General features: G+C 35.0%; 1 protein-coding gene and 1 pseudogene across 1 annotated transcript; both read left to right on the forward strand.

The window, feature by feature from the left end:
• Nucleotides 1-1485: 1485 nt before the first annotated feature.
• On the forward strand, nt 1486-3941 carry LOC114418640 (reticulon-like protein B9). Its single transcript, XM_028384097.1, has 5 exons — nt 1486-1625; nt 1929-2109; nt 2742-2883; nt 2987-3056; nt 3485-3941. Exons 1-5 carry the CDS (start codon nt 1520-1522, stop codon nt 3652-3654), a joined length of 669 nt encoding a protein of 222 aa, XP_028239898.1. The 5' UTR covers nt 1486-1519; the 3' UTR covers nt 3655-3941.
• A 13513-nt stretch (nt 3942-17454) lies between these two features.
• On the forward strand, nt 17455-19878 carry LOC114418642 (annotated as a pseudogene).
• The last annotated feature ends 2 nt before the right edge of the window (nt 19879-19880 follow it).

Here is a 19880-nt window from a genome sequence, read left to right on the forward strand (position 1 = left end):
CAGCGACTTTCATGACCACTCTGTTGTTTGTGCATGCTAAAAGGACCCATAAGCCACATGCATTGACGCACAACAAACACGCTTAATTATTTATAGACTACATTAGTACTCGTGCTATTCATGGGAATACAAAAAATTATTACTTTTCTATTATTTTGTTTATAAGTGTAAAGTATTTATTGACTTTAATATTGATGAATAATTTTAGTTAAAAAAATAGGTTAATCATTTTTAATAAAGTTTCTTCTTTTAATTATAATTCCAAAGGTTTTTCTTAACCTATTAGATCTCTTTTCGTCTATCCCCATTTTTACTTTTAAATTGAATTTTAATTTTTTTTAACAATTACTAATAGTCAAAAAATTTGTAGCACAATATAAATTATTCATCATAAATTTAAAATATAATTTATCTATTTAAAATATTTATTTATTATATATAATAAATATTTATCTTGTGTATTGCATAAACACTATAATACTAATAATTATAAATTTCCGTTATAAAGATTAACAAATGGGAATGAAAAGAACTACTATTAATTAAAGATAACAGGAATCATTGTTTTCAAAATACCGGTGTTTTTTCTTGTTTTTTTTTTAAATTGTTTTTCGTTTATGCTCTTTTTCCGTTTTTTTCTTCCTGTAAACCAAATATTTGTATGAATGGGTACCAGGGTTACCAAGATGATACAATTGATGCAACCAGCCAATCCCAACCAGCACTAATGCTCTTTTTCCGTTAATGCACCATGTGCATGCAAACCATTTTTACATTTGTTTAAGTATAGCATGCATTGATAGTTCATATTTTCTTTTTGTTTGGCGTAGTTTGTGTTGGTTGAGTAAGAGAGTGCAGGGCAGGAAATTGACCCATTCGACTGGACTTTTTATTTTCACAACATAAAAGTATAATATTTTTTTACTCCAATTAGCTCAATTAATTAAATATAATGTGTGAATTGTTATAAATTATTTGGTACCTATTTTCAATTCCATCATATAAAAAATATTAATAGTTTTACAATTATATACAACCACTGTCTAAAATAACTTGATTTTTTGGGCTTTGTTACAGGTGCACTGATACATGAATATTTATAGTTACACAAAGATATACCAAACTATAAGTGTTTTAAATGTAAACATGCATTTTTTTTGTGATTAAATGTAAACATATATGTATAGAAAAAAATATGAACCTAATTATTTATGAACAGAGAAACAAATGCGCAGTTTATTAATTGCTCCATATTTTTCGACAAGGGGTTGCATAATAATCAAGAGTTGGTTGCTGAAAGAAGACTCATCTAGATTCGTGGCATAGATACTTTAGACTTTTTTAGGGTGTTAGCAGGAATGCAAAGGTATCCTCAAGTTAACCCCAAGTCATTCCTTACGTTAGTATTGAGCATAGAATCTCCTACCCTTGTGCATGAAAACAAATAAATAAGGTCGGAATTTCAATATAAATGGCACGTAGCACTAGAGCACAATATCAGTCAAGAAGGAATTGAACTATGGCGCACGATACATCATCTGATTCTGAAAATGAAATTATTGGAGCACGGGCAAAGCTCTTTGGACATGAAAAACCGATTCATGAAGTTCTTGGAGGAGGAAAAGGTACCACGTTAAATTCAATTTGGTTCATAGTCTGTTAGTCATGTTATAGAAATTCATGTTTGAGTACATATATTACAATATATAAATTCATTGGCATGATATTGCACACTAGTACATTTGCACTTGCGTCTTGTGAGCAACTCATAGAGAGAGCTATATATAATCTTGCAAATGATATCATTAATTTTTCTGTATTCTTTTAATTTCTTAGCATTATGCTAGTGATGTGACTTTAAGGAAGTTTTGACTTTTGAGAATCCATGCATGAATTGATTATGATATAATTGGGGAACTTAATTGCAGTGGCAGATATGTTATTATGGAGGGACAGATATGTATCAGGTGCGCTTTTGGGTGGGATGACTGTGATATGGTTTCTATTTGAGATCGTTGAGTACAATTTCGTGGCACTCCTTTGTCACATTTCCATCACCACCATGCTTGTTCTATTCATATGGTCCACGGTTGCAGATATATTTAAATGGTACCTAGCTAATTTGCTTAACTTCGAACTTAGTTGTGGGTATGAATGGATACAAGACATTTTATCCTCTCAATTTTGAATACCACATATTTTTTGCACCTGAATTTCATAGTGTGAATCAACCTATAAGTAAACTTTGATCCAAATTCAAGTGCTACTACGTACGTATGCTGATTTTTAATCATTGGATTTGTAATGTGCATGTCAAATTGAAGGGTGACTGTCTTCTAAATTTTATGAGCATGCATGGATGTACATGGGCTAACCAATTAATTATGACAAATTCATATTCTCTTTGGTTAATTGGTATATTGAATCTAACTGACGAATCAATCCACCAAAAATTGTCATGGCACCTAATTAAAAGCTTGAAAGGAATTCAGAATATTAGTTTTATGGGAACAGCGGTACAATATCCCTCCCCTATACCTTCGCATTGCGAAGAGTCTCTGGACAATGGGGTACGTTAGTTTGTAGCTTTATGGGAAATTCATATGAAATTATTTTCTATAATTAATTATGTCAGAAGTTTATATTGTTTCTATTATATATATTTAAAACTCAAATAACATATGTAGATCTATGTATGTTCTTTTGTTACATTAATTCCATTTGATAAAAAAATATTTCAGGAAAGGTCCCCAGATCCCAAACATTGTTTTACAGGAATCTTTCTTCCATGATCTTGCTTCCATCCTCCACAAAAGATTTAACCAGTTATTACCAATGCTCCTCCACATTTCATGTGGAATAGACCTGCCAATCTTTCTTCTGGTAGACAACCTATATATAATCATTGTCCTTCATTAAGCTAAAGTAAATTTCTTAATTAACAAAAATACTGAACCTGACATCTCACTTCTCAAAACATTTTCAGAACATTGTTTCTCTCTATATTCTGTCAGTGATTGGAAGCTACTTCAGTTTTGTCAATCTGCTATATATTGGTAAGAATTTCTTCCTTTTGTTTCTTTTAAGGTTAAATTATTTCATTGATTACCATAAATTATAAATTAGAGGCTGTTTCAAGTCGTCAATGATGAGAGAATAAGAAATATTTCACGAAAGACAACAATTTGCTAATCCTAGAGAATTAATTCAAAGAATTAATCTTACTTTGAAAATTCTAAATAATTTAGAGACTAACTGAGTTTTTCTTATCCGCAAATACTAGTTGTTTATTTTGTTATAATATTAGTAGAAAGAACAATCTCTCCATTTTTCATTTATCCATACAACCATCAAGTTAACTTTAAAACTGGTTAATTAGAGACCAACTGAGTAATTTAGTCTTATTATTATTTATGATTTTTAACTGAAGTTTAAGTGTACTAAGATGTCTTGTTTCTTTGTTGCATCGTTCATTCGTGACAAGGGTTTCTCTGCATGCAAACGCTGCCAATTGTGTATGAACGGTATGAGGAAGAAATCAACAATTGGGTCAGCGATATCATAATAGTTATAAGGAAAAACTATAGGAGGTTTAACAAGAACTACCTCAACAAAATTCCCAGAGGACCAGTGAAGGCAAAGAAAACCCAATAAACTATTATACTCAAACTTCTAAATATAAGATATACATGATGATTTATACAAGTTTCTTTCCAAGAAAACAAATACCAAACAATGTATAATTCTATTTTTCATACATGTCCAATTGTGTAATTCAGAGGTGTTTACATGGATTGTGTGTGAGGAGTAGTTTATTTTATTTTACTTTTTCACTAAAATACAATTTTAAGTTTTCTTCACTAAAGAAGTGTGCGTGTGGTGTGGACGTTTGTGAAAAACGTTTCTCTCAAAAATATTCTCCATCTTTTAAGTCCCTCAAAGTTCACTTATGTTACATTCGGATTTAAAGAGAAGCTGAGGTCAGACTCCAGAACACTTTTTCTGACTACATGATTAGTCAACTTAATACTATATTATTAATTATCAAAAACGTGTGATCAGAAACACATGCAGTCTTTGTAATATTATATGCAGTACTTTTTAAAAACAGATCTAAACTGACAGTAATAAGAAAATAGATAAATGAATTAAAGCTTAAATTATTCAGTTGGTTGAAATTATTTAAAATTTTTTAAATAGGTCCTTAAATAAAAAAAGTAAAATAGAATTGGATAACTAAACTAAATAGCTCTATGAAATTAGTTTATAGTGGCTTAAAATCACAATAATAATAATAATTTATGAAGATTTTCAAAATTTTAGAGACTTAATTCAAAGAATTATATGATCATGAATTTAATTAAAAAATAGTTTAAAAACCTACTTAAAAAATTAAATAATTTAGAGGCCAACTAAGTAATTAATTTAACCTTAATTAGAAATTCTAAATTAGATGAATTTATATGAAAAAAATAATGGCATACCCAACTTCAATTATGGGTGCTGCTGCCCATGTTTCCAATCAGAATTGTCCATGGTAAATAAGGGTCCAAAGAATAATCCAAGATGATCGACTTAATTCCCACCAAACAGGTTGACTTGCATAAAATACAACACTATGATCTTGACAATACAATTGTGCTTGTCACATGAAGCATAATGCGTCTGATGTGGTGGTGCAGTACTCTATAACCCACTTAATGTGGCAAACAGATAGCCCCTAGATTACAAAAATTCCATTAACATTATGACTACGCACAGTGTGCGTCCAATAAAAATTGAACACATTCCATAGGCCTCAAGTTTCTGCTTTTGAATTGTTAAGAAAATTAAACTAGAAACTCAACCCGAATTCTACTTCTTATTTTTATATATTTATGCAATATGAGTAATGTCAGTGGCTAGAGTTCCAGTTTGTTGCTTCTTTTTGGTGAAAAAATTGAAAACGTTCCACAGGCTTGAATTTTCTGCTTTCGAATTTATTAGTTCAAAACCTGAATTTTGCTATATGTCTTATTGATATATTTATACGACTAGAGTAGTGCCAAGTGGCTTGAGTTTATAACATGTTTAGATTGGTTGTGGACCATGTTAAAAAATTATGGTGACCTTAAAGTTACTCCTTCGGATAAAAAATTATTGATATTTTAATTTTTTTATTAAAAATTATTGATGTTTTTATAAATTTTAAGTTTCATTAATTATTTTTTTCACATATATCCATAAATACTAGGACTTAAATAAATAATTATGATCTATTGTACAGTTACATACTTTTATCATTGACATTAAATAAGGATTTTTTTTTGGACTAAATATGTCATTTGTGAGAAATATAAATATTTTTAAAGCTATGCACATTAACTTAAGTAAACATTGGTAAAAGAATACTAAAGTAAACATCAATAACTTTGGTTCGGAGGAAGTACTATGTGGGGTGTTGGAAAAATCCAAACATGCTAAGTTATTGTTGTTTTTTGCATTAGAAAGCAAAATTCTTAAATCAGTTATCGACATTGTATTAATTGTGCATTTAATCGTGAGATTTTACAAATCCTCCATGCATTAATCTTGGACTTTGTAAAACTATATTCATTATATTTTTTTAACTTTTTTTATTACTGTAGTTTTCCATTGAAAAGAATTAAAGTAAATGTCGTTTTTTGTAAAATTAACATAAGGTTTTTAAAATCTTATAAAGTAAAATGTCCGACTCATACAATTTTTCAAGAACTAATTTTGGAGTCGTCATCAGGTAATTTTAATTGGACCTAGTTTATTTTAATTGGAAAAAAGGGGAACTATATATATCTAACATATACATACGGTAGTGATAGATAACTTACAAGTCATATGGATGGAGTTTCGTATCAGAAAGGGCCAAGATTTATATTGGCTTTTCACCTCTCTAAAAATCAACATATATAGTTGGGGCACCAGTCTCTGATATTGTAGTTGAAGCTAGAACCCATAATGGTGCTTGCTGATGCTGATTGGAAACATAACACATGGAGCATAATCAATTAAGCAACTGCAAACCAACACACTAATGAACCGTACGGTCTTCGAATTCTAGGATAAAATCTCCTTTTCAAAAGTTTGCATTTTGCAATTTCATTAACAATCAACAACTATACCATTATTGGTCTTCGTCCTCCACTGAACCATAAGTGGAGCCTCTAATAATGTTCTTTTTTATTATTTCTAGTCTAAAAAGGGCAGGTACTAGAAGCAGCCACTAAGCAAAATAATTGTATTTTTTACTGCTGCTTAATACTGAACCAGTTACAGCCTCCCCGAGTCTATAACAGAAGTTTTGCTTAGCTTACACATTCTCATTGTTTTGAAACCAGATCGGATATGTTGGAAAGATTGAAAACCAGTAAATTGGTTAAGTGTTCAGTTCAAATAAACCACAGAATCGATCTAGTTAAAAAAGAGGAAAACTGATTAAAAAAAAAACTGGTAAAATTGGTTAAAGAATACAGGATCACAGCCAATTAATTAAAAACGTTCAATATGATATCATTTTTATTTTTTTCTCAAGAAAATGAAAAAACAGCCTGTTATTTGTTATTTTCTTCTTTTACTCTAGATGCAACTTGTTATTCAATGAGCATTGTTGTTTTGTACTAAAACTTAAATTTAAGTATTATGACATAATTGATTTGAATATGTGTACTTTGAAGGTTAAGAAGTTATAAAATTATGATAATATGTCTCTTTAATATTATTCTATGTATTATTATTAATACCAAAATGAGTAATTCGGTTTTAAAAAATTGTATTTTGCAATTGAAACATGAATGCCAATTTAATAGTTGAAAGTGACCACTGGAATCACAAGATTTGTCCAAAGGAATCCGAGATTCGACTGTCACAAAAAAAATTAACAAAGTACAGGTCATGTTAGCTCCCACAACTAAGTGTCATGACAAGAACACTGAGTGGTCCACCACAGTCTAAAGGAGCAATAACTTATGCTTTTCAAGGGTAATGAAAAATTGAAAACGTCTTCATCCGCATAGATAGATATTTTTATTTTTTTTATGTACAACATTGACTGTATATAGCTTATATAACAAGAATATATATGAACATGCGCTGTGTTCACTCCTTAAACAACAAGGGTTGTCCTAAGCAAAAGGGGAGGGACAAATGGTGAGAGAATTGAAAGAGGTGAAAATTGTAGATGCAGCAAATCTTGGTTTCTTTAGTAATGCCTATGCAATTTTGTTTGTGGTTTTGATTACCTTTTGCATTATACCAGCAATCATCTTTTCTTGCGCGGATGGTGTATCCAAAGAGAAAACTTCTGCAGCAGATCAAGAGCCTTATGGAGCTGGATGTGGCGCTGGATGTGGTGCTGGGTGTGGTGCTGGGTGTGGTGCATGAGATCCTTCTTGTTACTATCAATTTCATGCATATACAGATCTAGAAGAGGGATATAACACACAGTTCAAGTAGAAGTGGAATTTTAGTGACTACTGTAATGTTAGTTTTTTTTTTTTTTTTTTTTTATATTTCATAGTGCAGCTTGCTGCTAATTAGGCCTATGATTATTAATATATGCTAATTTTACTTCTTGCCACTGTAAGCAGAGAACTCCTGCAATGGTTGTTTTGAATATAAAATTTTGATCTCATATACCCTCAAAGTGTAACTTTCCCTTTGCTCAATTTTCCTTTGATCGACCAATCTATGTTGTTCTCAACCTTGTCTGTTTAAGCAAAATGTATGTCATGTAGAAAATGCAGGTTTGGTACATGGAAATTTCTGGTTTGTGAAATGTTATGACTTACGTACAAGAGAAGACCATATGGTGGCTTCACTCACCCATCTAGTCTATAGGCATCTTTTTCTGTAACCCAACTCTCAATGAAAACATCAATTATTACAAAAGAGTAGTCCATCGTGTGGAGCTAGCTCATGGCTTAGGTATATCACATTAAGCTTTTTATTCTACTCAAGAGAATGTTTAATCAGAAAAATTTTAAGAAAATGTTTTGGGGAGTCAAGGTGCAACACATGAGTTTTGTGCAGTTTGATCGAGTTTAAAATTAGAGACATCAAGCAGCATTTGGTTAATTTGCCAAAAATATTAACTATATATTGCCATCAATTAGTCTAACATTGCATAAGCACAACTGAATGTAATTTTTGATATTTAAAATTTTACCAAATTTTCTTAGACTACGTGTTGTCATCTAAAGAGTCTATTGGCACGCTATAATCGGCCTAGTGCATGTGAAGATTTTGGGTAAGATTGTATGAGATTCGAAATTTAAACCTAATTTCCGTACAACAAAAAAATCTAAAGAGTTTATTGGCATACTATCATGTATATCCCTATTTAGTGGCTTTTAGTTTTAGCATGCATCTTCTAATTAAAATGGTCCACCCCTTACAGCAGAATGGTGATACGCGTCTCAAGTGCAGTGTGGTTACTGCCCTAGGCCATGGACCTTCTTGATCAACCTTTGGCTTCATCTAGTAGGAAAGTATATTGTTGTAGCATGCATCACATAATAAAGTGGTCCACCCGTACCACAAAAACAAGCTATATATCGAAAGTTTGTCAAACTTATTTATTTTTGTACTTGAGTGTTGAAACATATGAAAATTGTAGAATAATATCTGTCAATCTAAATTGTAGAGTAATTGCACAGATTAGTAGGAGAATGAAAGAGACATAAGATAAGCAGACCTAATAAGATCGTAGTTGAACCGTCTAGCTAGTAGAAGAATGAAAGAGACATAAGATAAGTAGACCTGATAAGACGGACATATCACATGTGAAAAATGAAAATAATGAATATTGATTTTATTAATTATCCAAGTTAAAAGATTAAAGCATTTACTTTTTAAAATGGCCATTGATAGTAGTTTAGTTTAATTTTAATTACTCGTGAATTAAGATTTATTGTGTTGTTTCCGCGCACACGTAATACTTCATAATAAAAGAGAGAGATTATTAGATCTTATTTAATTTAAAATATGATTAATTATATTTTTTTCCTAATTTTTTCTAAGTTTTACTTTTAGTCCATAAATGAAATTTGTAGCATTTTTTATTCCAATGAGTGTGTCGGATCCATAGATTTTTCTTATTGGAGGTAAGAAAAATTTTGGATTAAAATATTTTTTCGTCTTTATAAATATGAAAATATGCGCTCCAAATTTATTCCTATAAAATTTTTGCAGTATATTTTCGTCCTCACAAGATTAAAATATGTAATTGTTAGGCTGAAACAAGGTTGTAAACCTACTTATATTGTTTTTATACATTGATTATATATATAATCTATGTAAAAAATGTTACATTTACATAAGTTATATACATAACTAATGTAAAAAACTATTGTTGTAGGTTTTGATTTATCCAAATTTAAATTCAAGTCAAAAAGTGTCCTATTTCTATTTTGTGAGGATAAAAATAATAAAAATTTTGCAAGAATAAATTTTGAATATTTTTATATTTATGAGGATAAAAAATAGTTTTTAACCAATAATTTATAATATTTTCAAAAAAATTATCACAAACTTTTACAAAATATCTAAGTTTATATAAATTATAATTATCTTGTATGCATTTTTATACTTAAAAAAAATTCTATAATTTGTCCGTTGTCAATAATATAAATATTAAAAGAATAAAATAATAAATTTAGTATCAATCTATTTGTTTATTTCTTTAATTTTTACATTCATTTAAAAAAAGTACTTTTTGTGGGGGCAACAATATTTTTTATTACATATATACAAATAAAAAAAATCTTGTTCAGACAATTGCCTTGCCTCATATAGTGTAATACGTGCATCCCCCACTGGTTCCAATACATTTCTTTTTTCTCATGTAAATTGTGTTCTAATCTATCAGTAGATTAGTTTGGCATCCTCAACTAGCCAGTGATATTAACATATGAGGGATTGAAAACATATTTTACTTAAAAAAGATCATGTAATTGTTTTTGTTAAATTCCTTAATGATATGACAAGTCATTAAAATGCTAATGTTACATCATCACTTAATATTATTACTTAATAATAATCACTAAAATAATTAACAAAAGAAAAGCATATAGAGACTAAAAATATTTTAAAAAAATTGATGAGTGACTAAAGTAAATTTTTTTTAAAAAAATAAGAACTAAGAACATAATTAATCCTTTAGCATATAAATACATGTTTTTTAAAATAATTGTCTAATATTATCAAATATATGAATCAACTATATTAGATCCTGTATTGGACATATTAATAACATATTTGGATTCAAAAGTGAATCCAAATTATACGATGAAATATATTGGACCTGTAAACTAAGGATGAAAATCATAATTAATCCTTTGAATCCAAATTAACTAATCAATTTCTCCAAAAATTAACTTTGGCAAAATATGCTATTTACATGTCCAATACATTTAACCATATAATTTGGATTCAAACTAGACCTATTTTACAGATCTACTTGTATTTATGAACTGTAAGCTTCTTGAACAAAAGAAAAGACAACAACAATAGTAATCCTTCTTCTTAACTTGTGTAACCTTCAAAGTGCTATACGATTGATTTTTAATTTCAAAGCAACAAAATTGTCAAGATGGCCGAGTTGGTCTACGGCGCTAGTTTCAGGTACTAACGGTGTTTATAGGCTATCTTGGTGCAATTCCATAACAGGATTGGATAGCAAATTATACAGAGCAATAATAGAATTGGAATATCTCCTAACAAACTTTGTCCTATACTGCAATGCAGAGGAGATTATCACACGTGCTTGATTCCTGAATCTTCTATGCATAATCAGCCAGGTAAGTTGGTCTATTCTTTGTTTTGATGGGCCTGTTGACGTTGCTACTATTCTCTTGGGCTGCTGTGTTGTTGGTGTTAGTAGCAATACTCATATTGCTAACAATATCTCTTGCTGGCAAAGACACCTTTTCCTTAAGGTGTAATTTGTCCGAGACAGCTAACCATGGTTCCTATGATGTCTCCTCCAGGGGTAGACCTTTCCATTGTACCAAAACTAACGGAGTTGGTGGAGAGGTGGTGTTGTCGTCTTTATGGGCCAAAATAGCTAGTGGTTCCAAAATGGGTTTATTGCCTTGAGCTGCAGGGGGTAAATTATGAGTTGTGGAAGATGGGATGTATCTTTGAAGTCGTTGGTAAATTCAAGCGATAGGCAACTTGACCAATTCGCTCAGTGATCTCAAAGGGCCCGAAGAAGCGTTTGGCAAGTTTGGACTGGGAGCTGTCGGAAATGGAAGTGTGTCGATGCGGGCGAAGCTTGACATGGACCCATTGACCCACTTCAAACGATTCTGGCTGGCACTTCATATCAGCAAAATGTTTCATAGCAATTTGCACCTTGATTAAACAATTATGGAGCTTTTGGTACACCAAGGTACGATCACGCAGAAGGGATTTCACGGCTTCATTATTGGAAGAGGCCAATAAGGAATCAAGTATCGATGGTGGCGGTTTGTCATAGATTACTTCAAATGGAGTTATCCCGGTGCTCGAATGCAAGGAGGTGTTGTAGGACCATTCAGCAAGAGGAAGGTATTTGGACCATTCAGTAGGCCTGTCGTGGATGAATGCGCGAAGATACTTCTCAAGGACCTTGTTGATCACCTCTGTTTGTCCATCTTATTATGGATGATACGTTGTGTTGAGGCGCAAGGTGGTGTTGCTTAATCGAAACAGTTTCCGATTGACTTACAAAAATAAGATCGCGATCTGAAACAATGCTTCTAGGAAACCCATGAAGCTTGTATATGATATCGAGGAAGAGGAGGGTGACCTTGTAAGCCGTGACGTGAGAGGGTAAAGCACCAAAATGCACTCCCTTAGAAAATCTGTCAACGACCACCATCATTACTGTGTGGTTCTGGGAGTTGGGCAGATGGGTGATGAAATCCATCGAAAGATCCTCCCATATCCCAAAAGGAATCGTCAATGGTTGTAACAAGCCGGCCGATTTTCCAGGGAAGGGTTTGGTCTGTTAGCAAATTTGACATTGCTTAATGTAGCTTCGAACATCACGGTGGATGTTGGGCCTAGTGGAATTGGCCTATAGGCGGTGAGTAGTTTTCAGGACGCCAAAATGTTCTCTCAACGGGGTGGAATGGAATTCCATGAGCAATGCTAGGATAAAGGGGTTATCATCATTGATCTAGACACTCCCCTTGTAGAAGATCAAACCATTATGGAGAAAGAAGTCAGGGAAATCAGTGGGACTAGCTTGTATGGAATGTAGCTTCTCCTAAAATGTCTCGCTAGCTTGTAATGATTCACGCAACTGATTCATGAAATCTAGCTGAGGAACATGGAGGACCAAACATGTGGAGTCAGGTGCAGGAGTAATGCGCAATAGGGCATCCGCTATGACACTTGAGTGTCCACGCTTGAATTTAATTTGATAGTCATATCCCAACAGCTTCGCCAAGTAGTAGTGTTGCTCCAGGGTTTGAACAACTTGAGTCATTAAGTCTTACAAGCTCCGGTGGTCGGTGAGAATGATGAACGCGTGTCCGAGGAGATATTGGCGCCACTTGTTGACTGCGGCGGTTATCATGTGTAATTCACAAGTGTAGGTCGAGGCACGCTGAAGCTTTGGAGTAAATTGTTTACTGAAATAGGCAATTGGCTTGGCATTCTACATCAACACGGCGCCCATGGCAATGCCGGAGGCGTCCATTTCAATCACAAATGGTATAGTGAAGTCTAGAGGGGTCAACACAGGGGCGAATGTCATAGTTTGTTAAAGCTGAACAAAAGCGGTTTGAGCGAAGGGAGACTAGGCGAATTTGTTGCGACATAACAGAGTTGTCAATGACGAAGCAATAGAGGCATAATTACGAACGAAATGGCGGTAAAAACCGGTGAGCCCCAAGAAAGCACGAAGTTCCTTCATGGAAGAAAGGACTGGCCACTGTGTCATGGCGGCAATTTTGGAAGGGTCAAGTTTAATGCTGTTACCGGAGATGACATGACCCAGATATTCCAGGTGACATTCCCTGAAGAAACATTTGGACCGCTTGAGGAAGAACTGATGACGGAGGAGAGTATCCAGCACTTGTTCTAAATGATGGAGATGGGACGACAAAGAGTCACTATAGATGAGTATATCATCGAAGAAAACCACCGTAAATTTGCACAAAAATGGCTATAATACGGAGTTCATAATAGCCTGGAATGTGAAGGGTGAATTGCGCAACCCGAAAGGCATGACCTTATACTCACAGTGGTCACGATGGGTTCTGAAAGCTATTTTCGGGATGTCTTCCTCTGCCATTAGAATTTGGTGGAAGCCTTGTTTAAGGTCCAATTTACATAACCAGGAAGCTTTGCCGAGGTCATCTAATAATTCTTCAATTGTCGGCAATGGAAACCAGTCACGGACGGTGACTGCATTCAAGGCCCAATAATCCACGCACATGCGCCAGCTTCCATCCTTTTTCTTAACCAGAAGAACTGGTGAGGAGAAAGGGCTGTGACTTACCCGTATCAAGCCATCGAGAAGAAGTTCTGAAACCTGTTTTTCAATCTCAGCTTTTTGGAAGAAAGGGTAGTGGTATGGGCGCACGTTGACCAGACCTGTGGAAGGTTGGAGGATGATGTGGTGGGCAATGTCACAGGAGGGGGGGAGGGATGAGGTGTTTAGGAAGATGACACTGTATTGGGATAGGATGTGGGAAATTTCGAAAATGGTATGGGTGGTTATGGCTTCAGGAGGTGGGGAAGGGTGGTGGAGGGAAAGGTGGAAGAACGAAGAAGTGGAGCCAGTGTGGATCATGCCGAGGATTTGCTTGGCTGAGGAAGAAGAAGGCCCAAGGGGTACATCAGCGCTTAATTCAACTGGTGTGCCATTGTGGGTGAACTTCATAGATAAGGTGGTGTGATCAGTAAGGATCGGCCCAAATTGTTTAAGCCAGTCTATGCCCAAGACTATATCAGCTCCGCTTATAGGTAGCAGGTGAAAGGTAACCCGGAACTCGTGACCCTGGAGTAGCAGTGGTGTGGCAGCACATTGTTGTCGGCATTCCAAAATGGTGTCATTGCCAACCATTACGTGCAGCAGAGGGGTGTCCATTGGAGTGAGGGAGATAAATCGCGCCACTCGAGGCTGTATGAAGCTATGAGTGCTTCCGTTGTCGATGAGGACAGTGACGCAGTTATGGTGGATGAAGCCATATAGACAGAATGTCGCTGGGGCTGTCAAACCGGAGAGGGCGTTGAAACTAATGTGAGGGGTGGGGTCATCAAGTGGTGGGTCAGGGGGTTCTATGTTGGGAGGGTAAGAAATATGGTATGTGGTTAGGTTAGGTTCTGGTGGGGCTTCGTCGGTTTCTTCTATGAGGAGCAGAATCCGACCACGACACTTGTGGGATGTGCTCCACTTGTCGTTGCAATTGTAGCACAAACCTTTCTCCCGACGGAGGGCCATCTCTTCAGGAGTGCGATGGATGAAAGGTTGGCGGGGTGATTGGGAGGGTGTCGGAGTTGGAGGGGGAGGAAGAGTGTTTGAGGGAGTAGGTGGGTTGGGTCTGTAGGTACGGCGGCGGTCGAGGATTTTGTCCTCCTGGAGTTTGGCCAGCGCCGTGGCTTGGGGGAGAGAAATGGGTTGTAACGCAAGGACCTCCCGGCGGATTTTCGGAGCTAAATCAAAAATAAAACAACTGAGCAAAAAAGGAGGAGGCAAGCCCATTCGGTTCGCAAGGCGTTCGAATTCCGTCAAATAGTCATTGACGGAACCACGATGTAGGTGCAGGTGTTGTGGGAGTTGGTGGTGATTGGTTGAATTTGTCCAAGAAAATCTCGGCTACTTTGGAAGCAAGGTCTGAGTGTTGGGCCGCAAGAGATTCGTGGTGGAGGGTGAGGCATGATAGAGCTTCTTCCAAGCGATCAGTGGTAGTTTTGCGGGTACCGTGATCAGCCATGGCAGGTCGGACCAGCTGTTATGGTCCCTCAAGTGATAAAGGAAAAGAGGCAGTAATATGCCTTGTATTCGAGAACAAGGGAAACTCCTCAAGGTAAGAAAATGACTGAAAATTTGCTCTGCTTTTATTCATATTACTAACGATATTTATAGGCTATCTTGGTGCAATTCCATAACAGAATTGGATAGCAAAATATACAGAGCAATAAAAAAATTGGAATATCTCCTAACAAACTTTGTCCTATAGTGCAATGCAGAGGAGATTATCACACGTGCTTGATTCCTGAATCTTCTATGCATAATCAGCCAGGTAAGCTGGTTTATTCTTTGTTCTAATGGGCCTGTTGACGTTGCTACTATTCTCTTGGGTTGCTGTGTTGATGGTGTTAGTAGCAATACTCGTATTGCTAACAAACCACCTACTTACATAACAATTGATGAAATCTGTGTCTTCTTCTGTCTTCAGAAAAACTCTACTAGGCTTCTTAACCTTACCAGACGTGGCATTAGAATCAATGTCAGAAAATGAAGAATAATCTGCACGTACCCTATTATTCTTTGATCCATAACATGCCCATTTCCAGGCACACCTCAGTGCTTGATGACAAATTCTGCATGGTAGCTTGATGAAACAACAGGCACAGGCTAAAGGGCAACATACACAAAGCAAGCAACTACTACAAAGGAATTCAATCAGTTTCTCTTTGGTTATGTGACCTTGTTGCTGAGAGGCCAAACTTGAAAAATTGCAAGTTTTGGCATGCCTTGTTGCATCAACATGTTCATTCCTCTGCCTCCTCCTAAATGTAACTCTTTCTTTGTCTTCAAGGGCTAGTTTGCACCCCATATCAGTGTATGTGGGTCCCATATGCCATCAAATATATGCTGAATGCTGTAGTTGAGATGAAACCCCTGCAATCCTTGTGAAGGGTTGTGTGAACATTTGCTTGGAAATCTTCCTAGGAAAGCATTTGGAACTTGCTGCAGTTATTTTATGATGAGTATATTATATTTTTCTTATGTTCCTTCTTTCTTTGGTTTTCTGCTTTTTGTATCTAAGAATCTTGGTTGCCAAGGATGCTTCTTCACATTCAAGATTCTCTAATGGCTAAGATAATTTTAGTTATTCGGGTGATTAGATTCAAAACTTTCTCTACAGTGAAAAGTTATTAATAAAAAATAATAAGTATCCAATTCCAATGTTTTCCATTCCTTTCTAATTTGGGACCAGAATTCTTTAGGTGGAAAGCTTTTATAATGCACTAACAGGTACACTGGTATTCACACAAACTTATTCGTTTTATCATAACACCACTTTACTTAACGTGGGACAATGTAGATCACACAAGAAAGGCAGAAAAAAGAGGAGGCCTGAAATCGAAGGAAGGCATCTCCAATATCATCGCTACCTTCACTGGATAGCATAACCACAATTTCAGCTGTCCAGTTCAAGTTTCTTTTTATTAGTACAATTAAATTGGATTCTGATAACCCCATCAGCCTTATTTTCTTTTATCCTACACCTTCTTTCGGCATATTTATTTATTTATTTCAAAAATCAATGAGTTCACCCTTTTTTTTTCAAATAATTATGACATTGTAATCAATTTGAATGGGGTTAACTGATCCTTCAGAGTTCAGATATACACTTTTTTAAGCTTTTACTTTTTATCAGCTTTTAAGCTCCTTTTTTAAGTTCAGATATACACTGTTTTTCTATAGTAAGCTTCTCAATTTAAAAGGCAAATTATGTAATTTCAATTAATGATGAAATAATCAATAGTGAATATTACGTACACATATATGATAAATTATGAATGTATTGAAACGTTATTTCTTAATTTAATTCTCCTCAAGGACTGAGATTATGTACTTTATTCTGATTCATTTTACACGAGTCAACTCATTAAAGAACATGTATCACTTTATTTCTCATTAATTATTATTAGCTCATCTCTCCCTAACCTGTCTAACCATCAAGGATTCAAACTTCGTTAGTTGTTCATAAGCTTCTTTATAGATTCGTGTTCCTGTCTTTCACACGTCCATAGATCATTAAATTTTTCTTCCACCTTCTTTTGTATCATCTAATTTGAATATTACACCAAAGATTACGAAACGCAGTAGTCCCAAGTTGCATGTCTTTTAGTTACTTCACATAAGTGCATGGTGTGGAAGCTTGAGACTTTAACTAAAAAATCTAACCACTGATCTGTAACCTTTATGGCGTGTCTGTTATTTTATTCACACTTTCCTATGCACATTTAACAGAATATTTTAGACATTTACCAAAAAAAAAGATTGATATGCTAACACTCCCAATTAGGAGAAAAATGATTTCTTTTATAAAAAGAAAAAGGATAAGCAACTACTAAATCAGAAAGATCAATGACATGGAATAAAAATAATGATGTGGTGAGGGTTTTTTTTTTGACAGGTTGTGGTGAGGTTCTTTACCAGCCTTTTGAACTAATCCCATGACTTCAAGGGCATGCATCGATTTAAATTGAGACCATAATATTAAAAAAAATCACTGTGGATTCATTGGGTTCAATTTTGGTTCATCCATGAGTGATGTGGTTAGTTGATCAAGATGGTTACCCTTCTTGAGTTCAAAACCGTGGAATCCTTAAGCCTAACCCTTAGGAACACACTCTCTAGATTGATTGAACAATGCAAGAACCAGAGAGAGCTCAAAAAAATTCATACCCAGATTCTAAAGTCACCAACTTTACACACTGGGGATCAATATCATCTCACTACCCGTCTCCTATTTTTTTGTTCCTTTTCCAATTATTGTTCTTTCAGCTATGCCACCAATGTCTTTCACATGATCAAGAAGCCTGATCTTCGTGCCTACAACATCATGATCAGAGCATATACAAGCATGGAGGGTGGTTATGACACCCATTTTTGCAAGGCTTTGATGTTGTATAAACAAATGTTTTTCAAGGACATTGTGCCCAATTGCCTCACTTTCCCCTTCCTTTTAAAGGGTTGCACTAGGCGGCTTGATGGTGCTACTGGCCATGTTATTCATACCCAAGTGATAAAGTGTTATGAACAGAGATGCTTCAATGAGGGGCAGCATAGACACAACAGCAAACACAGGAGGTGAACACACAAACACAGGAGTGCAGAAAGAAGCAATACTCAAAAGAAAGGTCAAAAAGCCCACCTATTTGAAGGACTTCGTCTGAAGGAATCTAATGGGATATTGCCGGCTCACATGATCTTCCAAAATCCTTCTGCTGATGCTGCGTATCTGAGGAAAAGCATCCATAACAGAATTAGTTATATTCCTAGGATTATACCAATTCTAGAAGGAAATTATTCCTTTCTAAGGATCTATAAATACTATGTAAATAACAGAAGGATTAATAAGAAAAAGCTGGAATTTTTCCTTATCTCTGAAACTTCTCTAAATTCCCTTCTATTCTCTGGAGGAGCTGAACCTCTAAATCAGCTAAGTCCTTAACATAAAGTTTGGATTTTTGAAGGATATTTATATTGGCAATTCTTTGATCAGCTTGTACATGGCTTGTGGGTGGTTTCGTAATGCCAGGAAGGTGTTTGATGAAATGCTGGTTACAGATGTTGTCACTTGAAACTCAATGGTTATTGGGTGTTTGAGAAATGGAGGACTTGACATGGCAATGGACTTGTTTAGGAAGATGAATGGGAGGAATATCATAACTTGGAATTCGATTATTACAGGGTTGGCTCAAGGGGGAAGGGCAAAGGAGTCACTGGAGCTTTTCCATGAAATGCAGCTTTTGAGTGATGATATGGTTAAACCGGATAAGATTACAATAGCTAGTGTCCTTTCAGCTTGAGCTCAACTTGGTGCTATTGACCATGGGAAATGGGTGCACGGTTATCTGAGAAGAAACAGCATTGAGTGTGATGTGGTAATTGGAACAGCACTTGTCAATATGTATGGCAAGTGTGGGGATGTGCAGAAAGCATTTGAAATCTTCAAAGAAATGCCAGAGAAGGATGCCTCAGCATGGACCGTAATGATTTTGGTGTTTGCTCTTCATGGATTAGGTTGGAAAGCTTTTTATTGCTTTTTAGAGATGGAAAGAACTGGAGTCAAGCCAAACCATGCGACATTTGTTGGATTATTGTCAGCATGTGCTCATTCTGGTTTGGTAGAACAAGGTTGCTGGTGCTTTGATGTAATGAAACGTGTTTACTCGATTGTACCACAAGTTTATCACTATGCTTGCATGGTTAACATTCTTAGTTGAGCGAGGCTGTTTGGCGAGTCGGAGATTCTCATAAGAAGCATGCCGATGAAGCCAGATGTTTATGTTTGGGGTGCATTACTTGGAGGTTGTCGGATGCATGGGAATGTAGAATTAGGAGAAAAGGTAGCTCATCATTTGATAGACTTGGAACCTCATAATCATGCTTTCTATGTGAACTGGTGTGATATATATGCCAAAGCTGGCATGTTTGATGCTGCCAAAAGAATTAGGAATCTAATGAAAGAAAAAAGAATAGAAAAGAAAATCCCCGGCTGTAGCATGATTGAAATTGATGGAGAGGTTCAAGAATTCTCAGCTGGAGGATCATCTGAACTTCCCATGAAAGAACTAGTCTTGGTCTTAAATGGATTAAGTAACGAGATGAATATATGAATACATTGAATTATCAACAAAAACATAGCTTTCAATAGTTGTATGGTGAAATTTGCATATTGCTTTGTTAAACAGTAGTCCAACAATCAATTGCAGTAGCATGTGTTGTAATTTTTTGCCATGACTTAAAATTACTTACTTTTTCAATGAAAAGTAGGCACTGAAATCTTGCGGCAAATTACAGGAAATACAGTAACATCGCTAGTTCAAGTGTAATCTAAATTATTACGCATAAATTTTATAGTGATGCAGAGCATTGTGTTAATGGATATGGAATACCAGGACACATGTAA

The sequence above is a fragment of the Glycine soja genome, chromosome 7, assembly GCF_004193775.1.
Source record: "Glycine soja cultivar W05 chromosome 7, ASM419377v2, whole genome shotgun sequence".
Classification (NCBI taxonomy): Eukaryota; Viridiplantae; Streptophyta; class Magnoliopsida; order Fabales; family Fabaceae; genus Glycine; species Glycine soja.

Bases quoted from the DNA above. Each gene is read 5' to 3' on its own strand.
- LOC114418640 (XM_028384097.1), top strand. From the start codon at position 1,520: ATGGCGCACGATACATCATCTGATTCTGAAAATGAAATTATTGGAGCA. The intron at 2,884-2,986 runs GTAGACAACCTA...AAACATTTTCAG, and splicing joins ACCTGCCAATCTTTCTTCTG to AACATTGTTTCTCTCTATAT. The intron at 3,057-3,484 runs GTAAGAATTTCT...ATTCGTGACAAG, and splicing joins TGTCAATCTGCTATATATTG to GGTTTCTCTGCATGCAAACG.